Source organism: Chiloscyllium plagiosum, unplaced genomic scaffold (genome assembly GCF_037043375.1).
Source record: "Chiloscyllium plagiosum isolate Xiang-an unplaced genomic scaffold, Cpla_swu_hap1 HiC_scaffold_9, whole genome shotgun sequence".
NCBI lineage: Eukaryota > Metazoa > Chordata > Chondrichthyes > Orectolobiformes > Hemiscylliidae > Chiloscyllium > Chiloscyllium plagiosum.
The window spans coordinates 44,726,743-44,750,690 of NW_028270147.1; the positions used below are offsets into that span (position 1 = coordinate 44,726,743).

A 23,948-nucleotide genomic window follows, 5' to 3' on the forward strand; every position below is an offset into this window, starting at 1 on the left:
TTGACTTGACTGAGGACGAGCCCTCACCCAGTTTCTGACACAGCCATTTGGTTGAATAAGCATGCAGTGTTTGCTGTGCAGTTAGCTGGCACACTGGAGATGTTAAACTGATGTCTTGATGTACTACCCATCTCCCTGATGAGGGTGACAAGTATACACAAGCAGCACAAGCACACATCTTTCTTACAGAATCCCTATAGTGTGGAAACAGGCCACTTGGCCCAAAAAAGTCCACACTAACCACTCTGACCCATTCCTCTACATTTCCCCTGACTAATGCACCTAACCTACACATCCCTTTTCACTATGGGCAAGTTAGCATCATCAATTCACTTAACCCACACATCTTTGAACTGTGGGAGGAAACCCACACAGATACAAGAGGATATGCAAACTCCACACAGACTGTTGTCCGAGGTTGGAATTGAACCCAGGTCCCTAGTGCTGTGAGGTAGCAGTGCTATCCATTGTGCCACCCCTGTCTGTATGTCTGCACAAAGGAGCTCATCAATACAGTAAGACTGATAGTTTTTGGCTGTGACCGAACTACCAAAACGCTAACTGGCAGGGCAATGTGTAATAAGGCATGGATGCCGCAGGCATGGAATGCTCTGCTTAGATTCTGTTATTTTAACATAGAAACGTAGAAGATAAGAGCAGGAGGAGGCCTTTCAGCCCTTTCATCACGATCATGGCTGATCATTCAACTCAATAACCTAATCCTGCTTTCTCCCCATAACCTTTGATCTGATTTGTCCCAAGTGCTACATCTAGCCACTCTTGATGACATTCAATGTTTTGGCATCAACTATTTCCTGCGGTAATGAACTCCACAGGCTCACTGCTCTTTAGATGAAGAAATGTCTCCTCGTCTCCATCCTAAATGGTCTACCCTGAATCCTAAGACTGTAACCCCTGGTTCTGCACACACCCACCATCGGGAATATCCTCCCTGCATCTGCCCTGTATAATCCTGTTAGAATTTTACAAGTCTTTATGAGATTCCCCCCTGTTTATTCGTCTGAATAAGCCAACATACCATTTGCCTTCTTTACTAACTGGTGTACCTGCATGCTCACCTTCAGCGACTGGTGTACAAGAACACCCAGGCCCCGCTGCACACCCATCTCTCCCAATTTGTCATCTAACCAGTAGCTCCTAATGGAGGAGGCCACAATATAGCAATTTTCTTTTTGAATTGCCATATTTTATTAAGCAGTCAGGACTAATCAGCAGAAAAACAGCAGTCTATGTTGATCTAAAGTGGGATGCTTACTCTTTAGAATTTAAAGACCATACCTTTTTATTGTTTTGTATTTTTGATTAGGACTGAAATGGGAAATGGACTGATTTAGAAACCAAGGATTGTAGAAATATTTACTGCATTTTTTACAATCAAGTTCCCTGACACTCATTATAAGTGCTGTTTACACTGCTGCTTGTTCATGCAATGGAGGAGGTTACTACAGACGAGCTGGAGCCAAGGGTAATGTACGAAGGGAGATTCCGCCAGCAATAAGGAGCCGGACAATCTGTGAGTGGTGGCCAGTTATCAATGGCAAAGGGTCTTCTGCCTGCCAATAGCTGTGAGATTGACCCCCAGGTGACTGAACAACTTGTGGGTAAAAATGTTTGTTCAGAAGTTATCGAATCTCCGACAAGGAAGGAGCTTTTTCTGCACTAAGAAACACTTAAAATTTGGAAAAAAAAAGTTTATTTCCCTCTTCAGTTAATATAAGCCATGGCCCTTGGACAATAAGTCAGAGCCTTGCTAACTGTGAACCAGCCACCCTGTGCCTTCTGCAAACAAGTCAAAATACCTCAATAATAAACATTGAGGAGCAGCAAGGCCTGACAAGCCAAAAGGATCGTTTCTGTGATGAATTGTCTTCTCAGTCTTTCCCTCCACCCTGGACACCCTCTTTTTTGTGTCTCTGTGTTATGTGTGGGGAGAGGGAGTTCACAATTGCTTATTTGTAACTGGAATGCATTTGTTTGTAATAAATAAGTACAGAAAACTGGTTCATGCTTTCTGTCAGCTCAGGTCTAAATGACAGGTCTAAAAGACAGGTAAATTGGGAAATTTTGCAAACTTTTATAAAATTTTTAACTTTTGTGATGACTCCACGAATAGCAAATCTTGATTTCCACAACACTGTCTCAGTTAAGGTGTGGGGGCACATTCTGATAATCATCTCACGGTGATTGCTCTGCAGCTGAATGAGGGAAACACCATAGGCTCCTGGCACTCAGAGGATTGCTGGAGTCCAGGCACCTTCTCAACACCAGGCAGGAGAGGACCCTATAGTGTCAGCAGTCAGGCACATGGGCTAAGCAGAAGCAGCAGACAGGGTATCTGGGACATAATGACCTCCAAAGAATGTAGTAGTTTAGCAAGTTTTGAGACTGCCTGTCTGCCTGAATATGTTGGTGGCTGCTATAGAGAGCCAGGTCCAGAGCCCTCAGGACCTGCGAAGGAGGAGCCCACCATGGACTCCACCACTCCAGTCATTGGTCCTCAAGATTGAAGTCATGGCAACAAGAGAACAGGAAACCTGGCATACACCTTATGTGCCCCTTCCTTACATGAAGATAATGCAATGGCATGAGACACCCAGACAGAGGAGGAGCCACCCCTCAGAAGTCTCCTATTGGGACACTCCAGAGATGGTCCAGCCCTCCACCTCCATCCTCACTGCTGACCTCTGACTGTTGTACATTCATGCTGAGGAAGGTTTAGTTTTGAAGAAGTCATATTGGTATGTTCGAGCATACATGAGTGTCTAATTATAGATAAGTCCGCTGGTCCTGATGGAATGCATCCGAGGGCGCTGAAAGAAATGACAGAAGTTATAGTAGATGTATTAGTGGTAATTTACCAAAATTCACTTGACTCCGGACAAATCTCAGCAGACTGGAAGATAGCGAATGTCTTGCTGCTATTTAAAAATGGATGTACGCAAAAGGCAGGTAACTATAGGTCAGTTAGCTAACATCTGTAGTTGGAAAAATGCTGGAGGCTATCATTAAAGAAGAAATAGTGAGACATCTGGATGGAAAGGATTCCATCAGGCAGACACAGCATGGATTCAGGAAGGGAAGGTTGTGTTTTACAAACTTACTAGATTTCTTGAGGAAGGAACAAGCGCGGTGGATGGAGGGGAACAGGTGGATGTTGTATATGTGGATTTCAGAAGGCATTTGACAAGGTGCTGCATAAGAGACTCATCCATAAGATATGAAGTTAAAAATCACACAACACCAGGTTATAGTCCAACAGGTTTAATTGGAAGCACACTAGCTTTTGGAGCAACGCTCCTTCATCAGGAGCGTTGCTCCAAAAGCTAGTGTGCTTCCAATTAAACCTGTTGGACTATAACCTGGTGTTGTGTGATTTTTAACTTTGTACACCCCAGTCCAACACCGGCATCTCCAAATCATACGATATGAATGCATGGGGTTGCAGGGAATGTACCAGCATGGATAGAAGACTGATTAACTTATAGAAAGTAGAGAATTGGGACAAATGGGTGTTTCTCTGGTTGGAGATCAGTGGTGAGCAGGTTGCCACAGGGGTGGACCTGCAACTGTTTATGATATGTACAAATGATTTGGAAGAGGACACCGAGTGTAATGTATCCAAATTTACTGATGACACTAAATCAAGTGGAAAGGTAAACTGTGCAGAGGATGTGGAGGGTCTGCAGGGGGATTTAGACAGGTTAAGTGAGTGGGTAAGGATCTGGCAGATGGAGTACAGTGTTGGTAAATGTGAGGTTACCACTTTGGAAGTAAAAATAGTAGGTGGTGAAAGATTACAGCATGTTGTTTTGCACAGGGACTTAGGAATGCTCGTACATGAATCACTAAAAGTCGATTTACAGGTGCAACAGGTAATCAGGAAGGCAAATGAAATATTGGCTTTCATTGCTAGAGGGATTGAATTTAAGAGGAGGGAGGTTCTCCTGCAATTGTACAAGGTGTTGGTGAGGCCGCACCTGGAGTATTGTGCACAGTTCTGGTGTCCTTACTTGAGGAAGGATATTCATGCTTTGGAGGTGGTGCAGAGGACGTTCACCAGGTTGATTCCGGAGATGAGAGGGTTACCCTATGAGGAGAGGTTGAGCCGTCTGGGACTGTACTCACCAGAATTTAAAAGAATGAGAGAGGATCTTGTAGAAACATATATAATTATGAAAGGGATAGATAATATAGAGGCAGGCAAGTTGTTTTTGCTGATGGATGAGACTAGGACTAGGGGCCATGGTCTCAAGATTAGGGGGAGTAGATGTAGGACAAAGATAAGGAGGAACTGCTTTTCCCAAAGAATAGAGGATATATGGAATTCTCTGTCCAAGGAAGCAGTAGAGGCAGCTTCATTAAATATATTGAAGACACAGTTGGATGTGCTTTTGCATGATAGGGGAATTAAGGGTTATGAGGATAATGCAGGTAGGAGGAGCTGAGACGATGGATAGATTAGTCATGATCTTAATGAATGGCAGAGCAGGTTCAATGGGCCAAATGGCCTTCTCCTGCTTCTATTACTATGAAACTAGGAAACTACATTGGACTTGATACATTACCTCTGTTTCTCTCTCCATTGATGCTGCCAGATCTGTTGCGATTCTCCAGCATTTTCTGTGTTTGTTTTAGGGTCAGCTTGCATCTGATAAGAAGACCTTCAGCATGTCAGGCCATCCAGATGGAAGATCCCTGGGGGTTAGCCCATCAAATGTCCAGGATCAATGAACTCCACTACTGAGCACGCTCCCTTCACCCCAGCTGCAAAACCAGGGAGTATGCTAAGGCATGGTGGAGGGAAAGATAGAGAAAAACTTATTGAAGCACGAGTAACAATGTACTATATCTTATTTTGCTCTTATTTATGAATGTCACTGCTTTCACCTTACATCTGGCTGTCCATCTCTCTGTGTAGTCCTGAATGTCATTCTTCCAACATGAGGTACAACTTGATCAGCACACATGATGTTTCATGGATTGATGTCTCTGGTGAGAGCCTCCTGCACCATCTAGCAAAAAGGGTAACAAGGAGAAGTGCACAAATGGGGCATTGCATTAACTGCCCAATGAGTAGGGTCCCTGTAGCTCTGTGTCCTGTATAGTGAAACAGTCTGTTTCAATATTCTTTCCTTTTAAAAGTCCTGACATCAATGCGTCCGATAGCCCATTGCTCACAGGCCAAGTTAAGTACCCTGCCCACTCCCAGTGCGGTCTCAGCCATTTTCTCCCCCATTGTGCATTTTCAATTTCCAGCACAATAGAAGGTGATAGTGAGTGCTCCTTGGCAATGGGCTTGCAGCCTCTGTCTCTAAATATTATTGCGGCCCAAGACATCCAAATCCACTTCCTGCTAGAACTTACCATAAACTCCATATGCTTTCCCCCTCCTCAGGTCCTTACCCAGACTGTCTACATGAACCTGCCCACCAATCCCACACAGGCTCTAGCAAAGGAGACAACCATACTGAGTGAGGTCATACACTTCCCCCAATTCCCACGCCTCCCCATATGACTCCCATCTCATCTATGCTTTACTGTCCTGAAGATACTGTTGTCCCCCACCACAATTGTCATCCCCCTTCCCATTCCCATCCAAGCCAGAACCTCAAAGGATAGCTTGTGAGTCTCCTACCCAGATCAGTGGCTGACCTTGCCCCACTTTTCACGCCCAATGTTCTCTTCTCTTAGGTTCAGTGGAGAGATCCAATGTACTGAGCTTGAGTGACCTAACCGCACAGTGAGAAGTGCCCAGTCTTCTGACCAGTGGCTGTACATTTCTCTGTGGATCATGTCCCATGATGCAGTTTAGTCACATGCATCGTGGAGGCACTTTGTTACATGCAGTGAGATGAAGTTATCAGGTACCTGCTCTAGTTTCCAGTTTTTGAGACTTTTCAATGTCTAGCTTGTTTGGCACATTTGGTAAGATAGGAAGCTGAATATTAATGAAGTAAGTTGGTCCATTAGCAAGACGTATAACAATCAATAATTCCCCCTGAATTTGCAACTCATCACAGCCTCGCAAGAAACTCACCTTGTGGCTTGTCAAAAATATAAGAGCCAGAGCAAGCTGCCCCCAATGTCACGATGGGCCTTACCACTTTGCACCCAATTCTGCTACAAATATCACCATAGCCCACATCACACAGAACCGTACAACACATCATGCTTGTCTCTTTTTATTGAGCAGCCACTGCTCACTCATCACAGTGAACAAATGTATTTTTATAGTGAAATCCTATTTCTTGTACTTTATGAAAATGGCTAATTTTTGTGAATAAAGACAGGACACATCCTTTAATTTCAGGGTCTGGATTTTCTCTGTAAACATTTCTCCAATAGGAAATATAAATGCAAAATATATTTTAATTTGTTGTCATGGTTTTCTAGTTTACGATTATGCCATAAATAGATCTATTTTAATATTTTAAACTTACAACAAACTACTAATGAGATGTAAAAGCACAACATCTTTGAATCAGCTCATAAGTAAAATATATGTTTTATGCTCAATGTTTTCAGGCACTGATGCAGCCTTTCTTGACTTCTTCAATGTAGAATTGGGATAGAAGGTACGTTAAACATCACAAACACTGTTATCAAGCACAAGGTAAACTCCTTATATTCACTGTCAAAATATTCAGTAACAGAAAGCACTTTACCAAAAGATTAGCCAAGTATAGAGACAGCTGTAGTTAGTTAATATTGGAATCTTGCTATTAAATCTACCAGAAATTTGATCCAGGTTCACATTGCAGTTCACATTGTTCTGACTGCAAGCTCTCTGTTCACAGTAGAGCGGGTGAAAATGTTTCCTGCTGCCTAGGGATATGTTGAGAAATAAGTAACATAGTGAATGAGAAGGAATCTTTTTCTATCAATTGCTCATTTCAGAATTTGAAGACAGACATTATAATGACCACATAAACAGTATATCCAGTAACAATACAAGTTACTTTGACAAAACTTGAAAAAAAAGCTAGATCAATGTTCATTTCTATACATTCTTATCTCAAAAATAATTCAGCTGAAACCTGTAAATAAAAAGATTCTACAGAATGGTTCAAATGAAAATATGACAGCATATTTCATATTCCTGTGAATCACCAACTATATTCTAATTCAATTAGAATAATTTTTTACACAGTTCATGTTCCTGTTGAAATTTTGAAGGGACATTAGTCCCTGAGATGGCAACTCCTTTGGGAGGAGGCCCCTTGTTAATTGTGAAAGTAAATTACATTGCTTTTGTATATCACATGAATGTGGGAAAAAGAGCAACGACAAGAAAATGTTTGAATATAAAAAAATCCTCAATTACCAAGTCCAAAGCTACGGATATCATTAATCATAATTAACATTCTGATGGCAGCCATGCAGAAATTAACATTTCTCTTGTCATTACCATGTCCAAGTTTGTTCCGTATTTGAGATGCGGAGGGATACAGAAAGCTGAATTCAGTTTATCTTGATGATTTAGTTAATTAAAGAAGAATAATCTGTATTCCTATGACATGGTGTTCTTGCTTTGATAGTTCAGTCACTTTTTATGTGTCCTGAGGTAAATATAAATGATCTTCTATGAAAATCACCAGTTCATCTGGTTTTTCACCTCCTCCATGGTTCTGGCTATTTACGTCATTCAAGCTACTGGAAATGCATTTCAGATCGCTTTTATTGCTGCTGTCATCTGGAGTTGGTCCAAATAACCAATCTGTTTAAGAAAGAAAGAACATTGTATAGAAAGGAAACCAGAAGGAAGAATAAAAGGACAGTGTCAGTAATAACGATTCAACCCCAGCATGAACATGTTACCAGCAGAAACATATTTCTTATCATGGTTCTTCTATACCAGTAGAATAGCAATAATTTGTACTAAGGCAGCGCATTCACATACAGTATCTGCAAGACCTGATGTGATAGCAGTTACAGAATAGTAATCATTAAATAACTGACATAATCAATTCATTCCCCTGCAACTAATTACCATCTAAATTAGAAAATTAATGAATGACAGTTTTCCAGATGACATGTTGCACCTGAAGAAAACCAACACAAATATTAACAGGAATGTTGGGAGCAAATCAAATCGATCAGAAAATAACATTCAGAAATTGTTCAGCCTCTAACTTAATTTCTAAGGCCAACTAACAGAATACATTTTCCTGTAAGTTTCACCTTAAACATTTATGTTGCACATACTATATATCTTAAAATTCCTATTCAAATATTAATTTCAATTCAGTGCCACATTGCTCTGAAAACAGACACATAATGGCAGCAATTAGATGGAAAACGACAAATCCATAATAATGCTCACATAGAAAAACACATCTGCAGAGTTGATTACAGAGGATAATAGATGTGTGAAACTAATTAGATGGTTGATAATCAATGAAATGGTCTAATTATATGGGGATTAACAGATATCCTAGGATTCATTCCATGGAATATGACAGATATACTGATCTGATGTCATGTAATACAAAGTACAGGGGACTGATCACAGATAATAGCTGATATATATTATTGATTACATGACGAATAAGAGATACTGATTGGACTGGTTAATTAGAGATAATAATTGAATAAAATTGAATACACTGAAAATAATAGACAAGTTAATCTGATTGAATAGAAAATAAGAAATAATACAGTCAGCCACATCATCTGGAAGGTAAGTCTTAAACAAATGAACTAATAGGGGTAGTGGGCTTCAACAGTGAAACAGGAGGTCTTTACAACAATTCAAAACCTTTCACAATAATTTTCTTTGATGCTAACCCCACAAAATACCAGGTTTGTTGAACTGAATTTGCTATGTTTTACTTGTCCAGCATAAATCCTTTGCCCACATTTTATTCTTCATTCTCCCTCCTTTCTGGAATGTCCACGTGATCATTTCTGCTATTCTCCTTTGCTTGTCCTGTTGTCTTGTTTCTTCAATCTCTCTTCTCTCTTGCTACAATTCCCTATTCTCACTATTTCTCTTTCTTTGTTGCTCTTCGCTAGAACCTGACTGCTCCTCTCTCCATTCTTTTGTCTCTCTTCCTCCACTTATTAACTATGGCTCATTTGGCAGTGCTCTCATCTCTGAGAGTTTGATGGTTCTGCATTCAATCTTAGTTTAAAGACCTAAGGACAAAAATCTAGGTTTCATTTCCAGTGCAAAATTATCACAGGCACTGGCTGTCAGATATTTAGCTGAGGCCCATTTACTGTTATATAAAATATTTCATTATTCTATTTTTAAGAAGAACCGGAAGTTAACACAAATATCCTTGATGTAATAAATATCTCAATACCTGAAACCTATGAAGAGACATTTGTCTTTAAATATATAAAAATTGATTTGGCACTTAATGACAGCATTTAAATGTAACACAATGCTGGAGAGAAAATGAATAATTCCTAAAATGTGCAAGTCAAGGTAAGAATCTTGGCCAGGCCACTAGAAAGGTTGACCAACTCTTCTTTTGGTAGTGCCATTGACGTTAAACAGCTGCTTAAATTGATAGATGGGGCCTTACGTTAGTGATTCAGCCAAAGAAATGGCACATGTAACTGCACAGACTTTCTTCTTAATCAAGCACATGGAAAGGGGGTTAAACTCAAAGCCTTCTGAATCAAAACCAAGACTGCTACAACTGAGCCAAGCTAATAGATTGGCTTGATTACCTGGAGCAAACCATAAAATCCATGTTTAATGATTGCAGAGTCAAGCTGGGGGCAAGAATGTACAGGGAATTATAAATAAGGATTCTAAATTCAAGACATTAGGAAGTGAATGCCAACTGAAATTGACAAGAACAGAGGGAATATAGGAGTAATACATTGTCTGGAATGGCATATCAGTGGTTTGGTGGGAAATTTTAGATCAGTTGAAGCTTTTATAGATAAAGTTCAAAAGTCCAATGGAGAACATTGGCGAAACTGATAATGAAGGCATAAATAACTAATTTAGTAGCTATGAAGGAGACATAAGGGCAAAGGTGGGCAAAGCTGCAAATGCGGAATTATGTGGTCTTTCTGTTAGTCACCTTTCACTTTTTGTAGGTTAAAATATCTATTAAAAAGTTTGATTTGCCAAATAACCAGCTTTCTCTAAATGTTTGTATTTCAGTAGAGATGTGTATTTTTTTCCAATTTTGTACCATTAAAGAATCAATTTGCTAATTTTTACTCATTTTGAAGTATCTTAAAATACAGTGTTTCAAGGGTACATCTCATCAAGGGTCTTGCATTTTTTGCTCTTTTGATGAGATGTAGATGTCACTGTCTGGAGCGGAGTGGCTTGTTAGACTATCTCAAGAGACAGAGAAGAGTCAGCTGTATTCTTATTGGCCTGGAGTTATGGGTAGATCAGACTGGGTAAGGATGGCAAACTTCCATCCCTAATGGATATTATTGAATCAAATGGATTTTAATAACAATCAATGATAATTGCATGATTACCATTACTGAGGCTAGCTTTTAATTCAAAATTTATTAATGTTTCATAGTGGGATTTAAACATACCAAATCCCCAGAAAATTAATCTGAGCCTCAAGATTACCAGTCCATGGATGATACCACTGCACGATTTTAAGGATTCTTTCCATACTATACAAATCTGGAGGATCTGTTATTGATGGTATTGCATGATTATCTTCATTATTGTTTAATTTTAGACTATGACTTACCAGCAGATTCAAGGCATTCTATTTATACCGATTAACATAAAGCATTGCTTATCCTAAGTAATGTCTTTTTATGGAGTTAAGAACATAATCTGTCTGACATTTTAGTGCAGCCTGAAGGGAGTTGCCAAATTTCAGATAGTTTGTTAAAAACTAGTACCTGTCTTCCTATTCATGTTGAATTAAGAAATGTAAAAATTCTATTGGTACTTCTTCAAAATAACAGATCATCTCATCATTCACCCTGTTTACTAACCATGTCCTAATCTGTGTCTTATTTGCACAAATAATAACTGCAACTAGCTGTGCACAGTATTAAATACTGAATCATACAGTTAAAACCAATGAGAAGCTGAGCAAAATTTTAGTCAATCAAGTCACTCCCTTGTTGACAAATAAGCTCTGAAAATTGGATCTAAACTTGTTCTTCATTATAAATCATTTGCAGATTATCAATGTGAATATATCCACGAACTGTTTGTAATGGTTGATTTTCTTTTGACTACAAGGATTGCACTGGCCATTAATGTCCATCATAATACATCTTACTGGCAAATAGACTCAAACAAATATGCCTTACTTTAAAAAATAGCCCATTTCAATATTTTTAAAAAGAAACTGTTTGAATTTGAGGAGTGATAACTACTTAGTAATTTTTCAAACTGGAGCATAGCAGATCGAGAGGTGACCATTTCGAGGTTTATATAGTCATGAGGGGTTTAGATAAGGTGAATAGCAAATGTGTTTTCTCTAGGTGAGGGATTGTGAGAGGAGAAAGATTTTAAAAAGATATGGGGGCAATTTGTTTTACACAAAGGGTGGTTCATGCATAGAATGAACTGCCAGAGGGAGTGGGTAGTTACAACATTTAAAAGATATTTGGATATGTACATGAATAAGAAATGTTTGGAGGGATATGGGCCTAGCACAGGCACGTGAGACTAGTTTAGTTTGGGAGTAGGGTTTAGGTTTACGGTGAGATGGTGGCTCAGCGTTTATCATGCTGCTCCAGCACCAGGGACCCCAGTTTGATTGCAGCCTCGGGTGACCGTCTGTGAAGTTTTCATATTCTCCCCGTGTCTGCATGGATTTCCTCTAGGTGCTCCAGTTTCCTCCCACAGTCCAAAGATGTGCAGATTAGGTGGATTGGCCATGCTAATTTGCCCATAGTATCCAGGGATGTACCGGCTAGCTGAATTGGCCATGGGAAATGTAGGGTTAAAGGGATGAGGTGGGTATGAGTGGGATGCTCTTGGAGGATTGATCTGGGACTCAATGGGTCGAGTGGCCTGTATTCAGACTGTAGAGATTCAATGTTTATGGTTGGTATGAACTGATTGGACTGAAGGGTCTGTTTCCGTACTGGATGACTCTAGTAGTTACATTTCAAACTTAAATATTTTACTGTCACTTTTCAGAAACATATCAATTCTGGAATTGGCACAACAGATTTAAATGAGTGCAACACAATATTTACTAAACTACCAAATCCAAACATGTTCTATATTGGAGAAAATACAGGTTTTACAGACTTTCACTGGAGGCTAGATTGAGTTTAAACAGTACTAAGCAATTTGTTTGTTTTTTTCAAAAGAGTCAGTCCTCAAAAACAATGGAGAATAGGTAAGCATCTCTCCCTCCCATCATTATGTGGTCAGAGAATTTTCAAGTTATTTTTAGTGTTGTACTAAATGTATAAGACACAATCTCTCCCAGCAACTATCTAATGACTTTAAGCAATAATGCTAACAGATGGGAGGTCAAGTGGATTGTGTGTTGATGAAGTCAGTAATGGAATTGTTCTACTTTTTAAAGGCAAAATGGGTCAAGTACTTGAATTTATTGTAGCTTGAACTTAGAACAAACTCTGATAAAGTTGGCTATATTTCACCACAAAATGTGTTTTAAAATATATTCTTCTTGACTTGACTGGAGTTAAAAATGTTCAACAAATGCCTCCAAATTCAATAAAATAAAACAGCTCTGAACATTTCTTGCTCTGGTGAGTGCACCATACTTTGTAAGGAATGTGTTACAAGTGGAAGTGGAATTTTAAAATTCAGAGCTAATGTGCCAAATCTAAAAGATATGATCTGTTCTCATGGCATCATAATGACTTTTCTCTCCTCAAATGACATAACCCCCCCCCCCCCCCTTAAAAGCTATATTTCTTTAACTATGAACAATCTGAATTGTATCTCCTTAATATTTACCCACAATATTTGACTTGTCAAATGGCAACTACAACGTGGCTAGCATTTCGCTTGCTGCCTCTTTTCTACATTGTGTTTTTAAATCATGTTAAGAACCTTGTTCTAGAACGTATATTTCAAGTTTCAAATATATTATTCCTCATGGTGTCAAAATAAAAACCAAAAACAGAAATTGCTGGAGAAACTCAGCAGATCGGTGAGAGAGAAATCAGAGTTAACATTTCGCGCCCAGTGACCCTTACTCACTCCACAGATACTGCCAGACCTATTGTGTTGTCTGTTTTTGTTTTTGTTTCTGGTTTCCAGCATCCGCAGGTCTTTGGGTTTTTTTTTCTAATAATGTCAACCGGATCCAAACACTCAGCTTTCTTGACAATGTACATATTAGTGGGTAAAATAACACATTGCGTTGCTTATATTATTGGAGAACAGAGGTTTATAGAATATATTTCGTTACCAAGTTAACTCCTTTCGTTTGAGCTGTTCAGTGTTTCCGGGTCCTCCCTGATGCTTGCAAATGATATTTGATCTTTATTTCAGATGGACAGAAGTGTATTTAGATTTATTTTAATGTAACTAATGTTTCTTCAGTGGTCTGACTTTGATGATACATTTGTTATTCTGTGTAAGCTTTTAAGTAACGAAGATAGTGTTCTGCTGAAATAATGTAGGTTCTGACGCACGATGTTTGATGATAACTAAAAGAGAATGTGTCCATTTAATCTCGTAAGGCTGTTATATCATCGCCGATACAGCAAGGAACATGAAGTCAAAAAGTATCAAACTCCTTGTACCAGAATGTGTTGAATTCCAAAGGCAAATGAAACAACTTAAAATGATTACATTAGTTAATCCTTAAAGCTTTCTGTGTTTGTTAATAAATCTTATCCATCATATTATTCACGGTCTCACTTGTTGTTATGACCTTTTTTAGTTCCGAGTAAATTGTTGAGAGCGTTCAGAAATCACTAACATTACCAAGAGGGATCACTGCAGTTGGCATCAATAGTTGGATTCATGATACTTTAACTGCAGCCTCAATTATTACAAGCCACACGGTCGGTTTGGATAGACATTCAAATAAAGATAACAACCGCGTCTAAGTTCACTCCAAAAACTTTCCACATGATACCTATCCATTTGTGGGTTTAAGGGACGCCTATGGAAGACACCTCGATGTTGGTTTGTACAAATACTCCGTTTGTATCGGTTAGTCATGAACCCAACTACTCACCCACAAAGTCGTGGACAAGGTCCTTGATAAGATGTCCAACAATAGCGTAAGCCACAGCCACCACCACCAAGGCTGCCATCAACAGGTAAAGCACAGCCTTTGGTAAAGGGATGGCGTCCCGAGCCGGGGGCTTGTACTCCTTGTACAGCAATTCGTTGTCGGAGAAAGAATACTGGAAGAGGTGCTCCGTGCCGCCAGTGGAGTTGGTCACATTCCCAGCGGGATGGTAATCGCCCCCCTCTGGAGCCAGCCAACCCACCGCCGATGTGGTCGCCCCCGCGGTTTTCTGCAGCAAACTCGCCGTCCTGTTCACGGCGGGAACAAGCCGAGACAGAAAGCCCATCGCCGTCCCGTTACACACGCTCATCCTGCCATCAAAGGGAGCGGAAACGGCTGAGGCAAGCTTTACAGCATGGCTTTCCAATCCCCACAACAACAGGCAACTGCGCTGGGGGCTCAGTCCCGAGCGGGAAAGCCGCACTCCCCGGCCACTCTCTGCCTGTTGGTGTTGAACGCGGACTGACAGGCACCCAGCGAGAAACCGACTGTGCATGTGCGGCGTGTGTTAGACAGGACTCTGAGCTGGTCAGCATTAACCTGCTGCTTACCAGCGAGGGGAGCCTTTCGATCCGTTTTGGTGTTTATCCCGCTCAGTGTTTGGTACTGACTGGGGTTTCAGACAGAAGCCGGTAGCAATAGCAGGACAACATCAAGCGGGGACAACTTCCAACACAAACCCACTATCACCAGCCAAGTGGACTCGGGAATGCTGGAGCTCAGATCTAATCAGGGGGAAGCAATTCCCTTCACTCTGTTCGGTTAGATCCCAGTGTGCTGGAGGCAGGTTGGTTTTCAAAAGGGAGGAGGGTAATGGCCTGAAGAGAAAATCCTTGCAGTGATTCGGGGGAAGGACCGGGAGATGAGACTAACAAAGTTAGCCCAACTTTCAGAGTGCCATAACCTTGCTGTGTATGCTCATTACACGCTGATTGGAAACGGGGTAATACAGATGTGAAGTCAGAGTCGGTCTACCCATCCTGGAGTTGGCCCACAGTAGCATATCAAACTATTCTTGACAATTTTACACAGGGTCGTTTGAATCCTATGATTTGTCACATTGAAGAGCAACCGGCGCATCAAGACCCACGAAATAACTAAAAGGTGGCCGGAGAACCTATTGTAAAGTGGGTGTTGTTTAGGAAATGTTAATGATGTCAGCCCAGAAGTGTCCTTTGCTCAATCCCAATTGAACTGTGTGTCTCCTCCGATGACTGAGGGGTTAATGAGTTATAATGCAAGGGGAAGGCATGCAGTCAGTTTCTGCTCCTGATCTGACTCTCCTGCTATTGCCTGGTCAACAGCAGCACTGAACATGTCCTTATCCTCTCTCATTTCAAACTGTGTGGTAACTCAGTTGGTTCTGTCTCACTTGACTGCATTTCTTTTCTGCACAGTGGCTCAGCGGTTAGCCCTGCTGCCTCAGAGTGCCAGGGACCCAGTTTGATTCCATCCTTGCATGACTGTGTGGAATTTGGTGCTCCAGTTTCCTCCCACAATCCAAACGTGCACATTAGTTGGATTGGATATACTAAATTGACCAGAGTGTCCACGGATATGCGGGCAAGGTGGACTAGCCATGGGGAATGCAGGGTGATGGGGTGGGTCTGAGTGGGATGCTCTTTGGAGGATAGATATGGGCTAAAAGGTCTGCTTACACACTGTAAGAATTCTATGATTCTCTTAAACTTTTTTCACTCCACATAAATGCTGCTGTCCATAAGTAATGTGATCCCATGGTTTACATATCCCCATCATCTCAATCAGAGACAGAACCAGCATTCCTTTGTATTCCTAATTACTGATAACCTCCAATGTAGTTGTCACTTAACTGCTGTCTGAAATGACTTAACCATGCCTTTCAGCTCAATGGCAATTAGGAATGGGCAACAAATGTTGGCCTTGACAGCAAAACCCGTGGCCCATTTGAAAGCAATACCTTTGCAATCTTATCTTTTTGAGCATCCTTCCTCAAAAATAAGCTCTCAAGCAAATTTCTTATTTTTGAGGAAGGGAGTGGTTTACAAATATACAGAGTGAAGGAAATATTTGAGATACTAAAAAAAGTAAGAGATCAATAAAATAATTTTTTTATAAATCATAGTGAAATATATTTGTGATATCATAAGCAGGAAAGGCAGTTAAAGGAAACTGGAATATCTAAAACAAAAGTGATACAGAAGCACTAATAATTTATGTTCAGGTTTTGCTGAACTATCCCACAGATGTAACATACTGCCACATTAAGGGAACAACATTAATCATTCAGTTAGTCTTCAGATAATGAGTATTGTTGAAAAAGATACATTTTGTTTAAGTTTTCTTCTTCACTCAACAGAATACCTATAAGAAATATAAATATAAAGCGAACAACATTTTGTACTGGATGAGAATACTGATCGGTTAGCAAGTCGGCTTTGGTTGGTACAGACATTACTGAGGACGTTACACTAGTTAGATGATGACTAACAGTTAACTAACAGATTTGTTTAAATTTAAATTAGACAGGTTGGCTCTAATTGGTCAAGACATTGCACTGCGGTATGAACCAGAAAATAGTTGTTTATTTTGTTAAGTTCAAGCAGGTACAATGTATGTGCTGTTCTTTGTGTCTGCTCACAGCAGAGCCCTGTGTATTAACAAATATAGCTTCCAGTGTGTACAGTTGCACTGCACTGCAATCCCACCTGAGAATTTTAATTTCATTGTCGACATAATTCTTAACACGTTCATGTAGCAATTGTAGCATCCTTAAGCCTATTCTCATGTCTGACCAATATATAGAGAGAAATGATCTGATCAAGGTAGCCATTATCTCACAGGATGGCTTTGACAGGCAAATAGAACATAGAACATAGAACATAGAACATAGAACATAGAACAATACAGCACAGAACAGGCCCTTCGGCCCACGATGTTGTGCCGAACTTCTAACCTAGATTAAGTACCCATCCATGTACCTATCCAAATGCCGCTTAAAGGTCGCCAATGATTCCGACTCTACCACTCCCACGGGCAGCGCATTCCATGCCCCCACCACTCTCTGGGTAAAGAACCCACCCCTGACATCTCCCCTATACCTTCCACCCTTCACCTTAAATTTATGTCCCCTTGTAACGCTCTGTTGTACCCGGGGAAAAAGTTTCTGACTGTCTACTCTATCTATTCCTCTGATCATCTTATAAACCTCTATCAAGTCACCCCTCATCCTTCACCGTTCCAACGAGAAAAGGCCAAGAACTCTCAACCTATCCTCGTACGACTTCCTCTCCATTCCAGGCAACATCCTGGTAAATCTTCTCTGCACCCTCTCCAAAGCTTCCACATCTTTCCTAAAGGGAGGCGACCAGAACTGCACACAGTACTCCAACTGTGGCCGAACCAAAGTCCTGTACAGCTGTAACATCACTTCACGACTCTTGAATTCAATCCCTCTGCTAATGAACGATAATACTCCATAGGCCTTCTTACAAACTCTATCCACCTGAGTGGCAACCTTCAAAGATCTATGTACATAGACCCCAAGATCCCTCTGTTCCTCCACCTAACTAAGAACCCTACCATTAACCCTGTATTCCGCATTCTTATTTGTTCTTCCAAAATGGACAACCTCACACTTGGCAGGGTTGAACTCCATCTGCCACTCCTCAGCCCAGCTCTGCATCATATCTAAGTCCCTCTGCAGCCGACAACAGCCCTCCTCACTGTCCACAACTCCACCTATCTTCGTATCATCTGCAAATTTACTGACCCACCCTTCGACTCCCTCATCTAAGTCATTAATAAAAATTACAAACAGCAAAGGACCCAGAACTGATCCCTGCGGAACTCCACTTGTAACTGGGCTCCAGGCTGAATATTTACCATCTACCACCACTCTCTGCCTTCGACCGGTTAGCCAGTTTTCTATCCAATTGGCCAAATTTCCCTCTATCCCATGCCTCCTGACTTTCCGCATAAGCCTACCATGGGGAACCTTATCAAATGCCTTACTAAAATCCATGTACACTACATCCACTGCTCTACCCTCATCCACATGCTTGGTCACCTCCTCGAAGAATTCAATAAGACTTGTAAGGCAAGACCTACCCTTCACAAATCTGTGCTGGCTGTCCCTAATCAAGCAGTGTCTTTCCAGATACTCATAAATCCTATCCCTCAGTACCCTTTCCATTACTTTGCCTACCACAGAAGTAAGACTAACAGGCCTGTAATTCCCGGGGTTATCCCTATTCCCTTTTTTGAACAGGGGCACAACATTTGCTACTCTCCAGTCCCCTGGTACCACCCCCGTTGCCAGTGAAGACGAGAAGATCATTGCCAACGGTACTGCAATTTCCTCTCTTGCTACCCACATAATCCTAGGATATATCCCGTCAGGCCCGGGGGACTTGTCTATTCTCAAGTTGTTCAAAATGTCCAACACATCTTCCTTCCTAACAGGTATCTCTTCTGTATGGGCCATATTTTGAGGATGCCATAAGGCTGATCTTAAAGCACACAAAACTGTAGGAATTGCATTCTGTTTATTAACCAGATAAGGAAGATTTGTGTAGGTAGTAGAAAACACCTTGACAGATTTCTCATCTAACACAACAAGGAAATATACCAAAGGTTTCCAGTGCATGAAAATGCCCAGTAAACTTCAGATTCCACTAAAAGGGTAAAATATGTCAAAAATGTAGGTAACGAATGAAGCTAACTGTTTCATGCTGCTACTATGCAGAAGCAACATGAGTGATGTTTGCCATGAATAGTATGTTGCCACAAGCCAAAACAACATTCCAACTATCACACAAATGAGTGATGTGGTATATACATGAGTTTCAGGCAAGTATGATTCAGGAATGTAGGAAATACATCCCAAAGATAGGTTGATCCTATTAAACTCTGGATTAGTGGTGCTGGAGGAGCACAGCAGTTCAGGCAGCATCCAAGGAGATTCGAAATCGACGTTTCGGGCAAAAGCCCTTCATCAGGAACAACAATCCCATTGATTGTTTGCAACAGTCGGGGTACTGTCTGTATCCAACAAGCCCATGCTTACAAAACTAAAATTATATGTTAATCCAGAATTGAACAATATTTGCTAAATAACACTAAACATGTTAAAAATTATGCTGACAACCAAGTTAAGTGTATCAGTCAGCTCATAGTGTGGTGCAGCTGTATGTACTGAAAGCCAGCTATTTAAAATTCTGAGTTTTGTTCTTTGTAAACAGAAATATGTGGAGGTACCAGTGTTGGGCTAGGGTGGAGAAAGTAAAAAAAATCACACAACACTGGGTTATAGTCCAACAAGTTTATTTGAAACTGCAAGTTTTCAGAGCCTCTGTTCCTTCCTCAGTCAGGTAGTGAGAAAGAATACATCAGACACAGAATTTATATGATCAAACGGTCATATAACTTAAACAAGGACATTCAGCCTCAGATCTTCAAGTAAACATCCTCCAAGGTAGACTTCAGGACACGCAACAACATAGAGTCGCCGAGCAAAGGCTGATAGCCATGTTCGGTACCTATGAAGACGGCCTTAACCAGGATCTTAGGTTCATGTCACTCCACACTATACATTCTTACACACACACTCATGCACATGGACATGTAGACACACACACTCTCTCACACAAACACACACACTCTCACTCAGACCCTCATACACACAAACTTGCATTCACACTCTCTCACAGGCATATACTCCCTCACACTTGCACACATTTTCTGTCAAGCACACACGCTCTTGCACACATTTATACACATACACACAAACACACACTCCCTCTGAAGCACACGCACACCAACACACCTACACTCTCTCCCTCTCTCTCCCTAACACACAGACATATAAATCTATGGGGTGAATTTACATTTGCAGATTTGTATTTGCAGATACATTTTACATTGTTCAAAAAACACATGATCTGTAAATGGTCAGTCAATGTAACATTTTATGAATTCCTACTTTGGAAATAAAACCAGACTAACAGATATAAGCACACTTGAAACATGGTTTCACATTTAAAATATGTTGTCTGACCAGAGGTGTCACCTTTATTCTAATAAAATCTGAAGTTATCTTGGGGCAGTGACTTGAAAGAAACTCTGGGATTTACATATTAATCAATTGAAACCTGCAACTCCATTTTAACTGATTAAAGACTTAATAGCCATCTAGATTTGTTCAATACTCTCAAATAAGTTGTATGACCCTTGGATTTTTTTACTTATAAATTCTGTGTCCAATGTATTCTCTCTCGCTTGTTGCTTGAGGAAGAAGTAGGGGCTCTGAAAGTTTGTGGTTTCAAATAAACCTGTTGGACTATAACCTGGTGTCATGTGATTTTTGACTCAGACAGAAAGAGCATGTACACACTTTGTGTCTTTTCTAACAACAAAACTGGAGTCAGCCATTTGCTGGTTCATTTCTCAAGGTAATGACTTAACTAATCAAAGTCAACCTCGCTTATTTGAATTTATCCAAAGCTTGGCAGTTAACTGTCAGTCATCATCTACTCTGTGCATTCTCTAAAACAATGTCTTATTAATAAGAGTCCACTTGTTAATCAGTAATATTTTCTCAAACAATACAAAATGTTGAACCTTTTATAAAGGTATACCTGCAAATCATAGATTCCCTATAGTTTGGAAGCATGTCATTCAGCCCATCAAGTCTCCAGTGACCCTCCAAAGGGCATCCCACCTAGACCCAGCACCCTACCCTATCCTTGTAACCCTGCATTTCCCATAGTTAATCCACCTAACCTGCATGGGCAATTTAGCATGACCAATTCACCTAACCTGCATATCTTTGGACTCATGCAGTGCAAGATGAAAGCCTTTGACAATAGTGAATATTTCAATGCAGTAACTCTGATTAGCAGCTTCTCTCTCTATCTCTCTCATGTTGTTTGCAGCTTAAACAGAGTACCAATTAATTTAGGGAGACCTGGTTTGAAAATATCTAGGTTACTGGCAAAGAGGTTTTTTAATTGTGCACTAAATCAATGAGGGGTCTTGTGGCACAATGATAGTGTGAGCCAGGAGGCCTAGGTTCAAATCCCATCTGCTCCAGAGATCATAGAGGTCTGCAGCACAGAAAATGGCCCTTCAGCCCAACAAGTTTGCACTAGTCAAAAACATGCAAATAACTATTCTAATCCTACTTTCTAGCATTTGACACATGGCCTTTTATGCCTTGGTATCATAGGCACAAATCTTAGGTATTATGAAGGCTTCTTCCTCTACCCTCTTACAGGCAATGAGTTCCAGATCCCCACCATCCTCAGGCTGAAAATAATTTCCTCATCCCTCACCATCCTGGCCCTTGCCTTAAATCGATGCCCCCAGGTCACCGCTCCCTCCACCAAGGGGATTACTTCCTTCCTGTCTACCCTATCAAAGCCCTCATATTTTTATACATTCCAATAATGTCCCTCAGTCTCTTCTCCTCAAAAGGAAACAACCTCAGTGTATCAAATCTCTCTCAGGTGTGTAATAACATCTCTGAATAGGTTAATTATAAAATATATCAACAAGAAAACAATGGAACTAGATATATATCTCTCAGAAATGTTACTCAGTTCACTCTCTATATTTTTGTGAAATATGTGAGTTGATTGGCTTAGAAATGTGCTATTTCTCACTAGAGTGTTTTCTGGTTTACATTCTATAAACAAAAGGGCTTATATGGGGACATGTACCTGATAATAGTGTCCAATACAGTACATTGAAGAAATCAATGTCTGTTAAAAAATATTTACATATTCGAACAACAGCAAATGGATGTGACTACAGGAAGCCACAATAATTTTAGTATAGTTCGAATAGACTAGGTTTTTAAAACAAAATAAACTGCTATTGTTTTAAATACAAGTTTTACCACCTTCCCCCCAGATTCATATTCGGTTTAAGACCTGTGTATCACAGCAACAATTGACCCTTTTGATTACCCATGAACAACACTCTGACTTATAAATTTAAATTGAAACAGAAATTTTAAAACTGAAATGGATTTCAGTCTACATTTTCAGAAAATAATATATTCAAGAGCCTTGAACTAATTTCCTGTACATTAAGTGTTTTCCTCATTAATACTTAGACTCTCATGTTTATAAAACATGATTTCATTACATGAAACCCAGCATTAATAGCATTTCCTACAACATTAAGGATTCTGATGTTCACATACATAGAGTTGTAAAAAAATTTAGCTTCTCCAGTCTAAGGCCATTAAAACATATTCATTGCAAATCTCCATGGTTATTGCCATGTCCCTGCTTTATTTTTGGCATAATTACAAAAGGAGAAACAGACAGCCACTGAAACCTTATTACATTGAAAATATTCTGCATGAGCTCACTATATTAACAGTCCTTCTGCATAATGCTGCCTTTAGTAGCCACGGATTTCCTTCAAAGTGTTAGGTAGATATAATCCCATATCTATTATTTCAATAGCTACAGCTAGGGAACTTTTAACAACCTTTTTCATTTTCTTGGCTTCCAAGGACATGGGACAAGATTTTCCGTTTTCACCCACCACAAATATAATAAACCGAGCTACATATCTGAAAGGTTGTTATGAGAAGCATTAGATAAAGGGTTTACTTCATATAATCTGGACCAAGGCTGGAAATTTAAGTATGCAATTCTCCAAATGTAATTTCTTCAGTACTTCATTCTCCCTCAGAATATTATCAACTGTAATATGTTTCATCATAGTTTTATGTTCCAGCACTTCATCACTGGATAATTTATATGGGTCTTGTATAAGTGATGTAACTGTCCAATTAAGCTTCATAACTGCTCTGTATCTTCTTTGGATCCAAGATCAACTTTCTATGGAGAACAGATTAGCAATATCTAAGAATGATTATTGATTCAAGTTTACTCTCAATCTGTTCTGATGAGCATCTAACTGTGTACATTAACAGTCCCTAAAGCATGACTTCCAATCTTAAATCCCACTTTATCAGTCCGCAACATATTGATGCTTGTGAGTTTCTCTTTGTAAAGCCAGTAGAAGACTGCTGGGTCTGTTTTAGCTGAAAACCATGATGTGGAGGTGCTGGTGTTGGACTGGAGTGGACAAAGTTCAAAATCACACACCAGGTTATGGTTCAACAGATTTATGTGGAAGCACTAGTTTTTGGAGCGCTGCTCCTTCATCAGTGGTTGTGGAGTAGTGTCATAAGACACAGAATTTATTGCAAAAGATTACAGCGTCATACAGTTGAAATTATGTATTGAACAAACCTAGATTGCTGTTAAATCTTTCATCATGTAGAATGGGTTGCAGGTTTCGGTTCATTAATATGTAAATTCCAAGACTTCGTTTAAGTCACATTCTCGAGGTAACTTAATGTTTTATAAAAAAGGGTGGCATCTCAGCTCAGACAATGTATTAAAGGTGTGAGATTAGGGCCTATCTGTGTCCCAATCTTGAATCAGACTGGTTCTATTTACAAAGTAGGTATTTATAAAATGTTATAAAATGCATTGACTGCCTGCAGATTGTGCATTTTTTGAGCAAAATAGAATGCATCTGTAAATATAATTTTGCAAGTACAAATTCACCCCATAGACATATATGTGTATCTGTGTACATTGGTGAGAACAAGCAAACGCTACGACAACAGATGAATGGATATCGCGCAACAATCGCCAGAAAGGGGTGTTCCCTCCCAGTCGGGGAACACTTCAGCGGTCAGGGACATTCGGGCCTCGGATCTTCGGGTGTCCA

At 40.1% G+C, this 23,948-nt stretch overlaps 1 protein-coding gene across 3 annotated transcripts; it reads right to left on the reverse strand.

Moving 5' to 3' along the window:
* Positions 1-4,598: 4,598 nt before the first annotated feature.
* LOC122554767 (uncharacterized) lies at positions 4,599-14,909 on the reverse strand. 3 transcript variants are annotated; one of them, XR_015758038.1, is made up of 3 exons: positions 14,151-14,909; positions 4,914-7,738; positions 4,599-4,805 (listed from the first exon to the last, which is right to left on the reverse strand). XR_015758038.1 is itself a non-coding variant. In XM_043700139.2 (2 exons), exons 1-2 carry the CDS (start codon positions 14,701-14,703, stop codon positions 7,572-7,574), a joined length of 720 nt encoding a protein of 239 aa, XP_043556074.2. In that variant the 5' UTR covers positions 14,704-14,909; the 3' UTR covers positions 4,899-7,571. The 3 variants fall into 3 exon arrangements, 1 of the variants encoding a protein (XP_043556074.2); XR_015758037.1 differs by having other exon boundaries at positions 4,909-7,738; XM_043700139.2 differs by lacking the exon at positions 4,599-4,805 and having other exon boundaries at positions 4,899-7,738.
* Between the last annotated feature and the right edge of the window lie 9,039 nt (positions 14,910-23,948).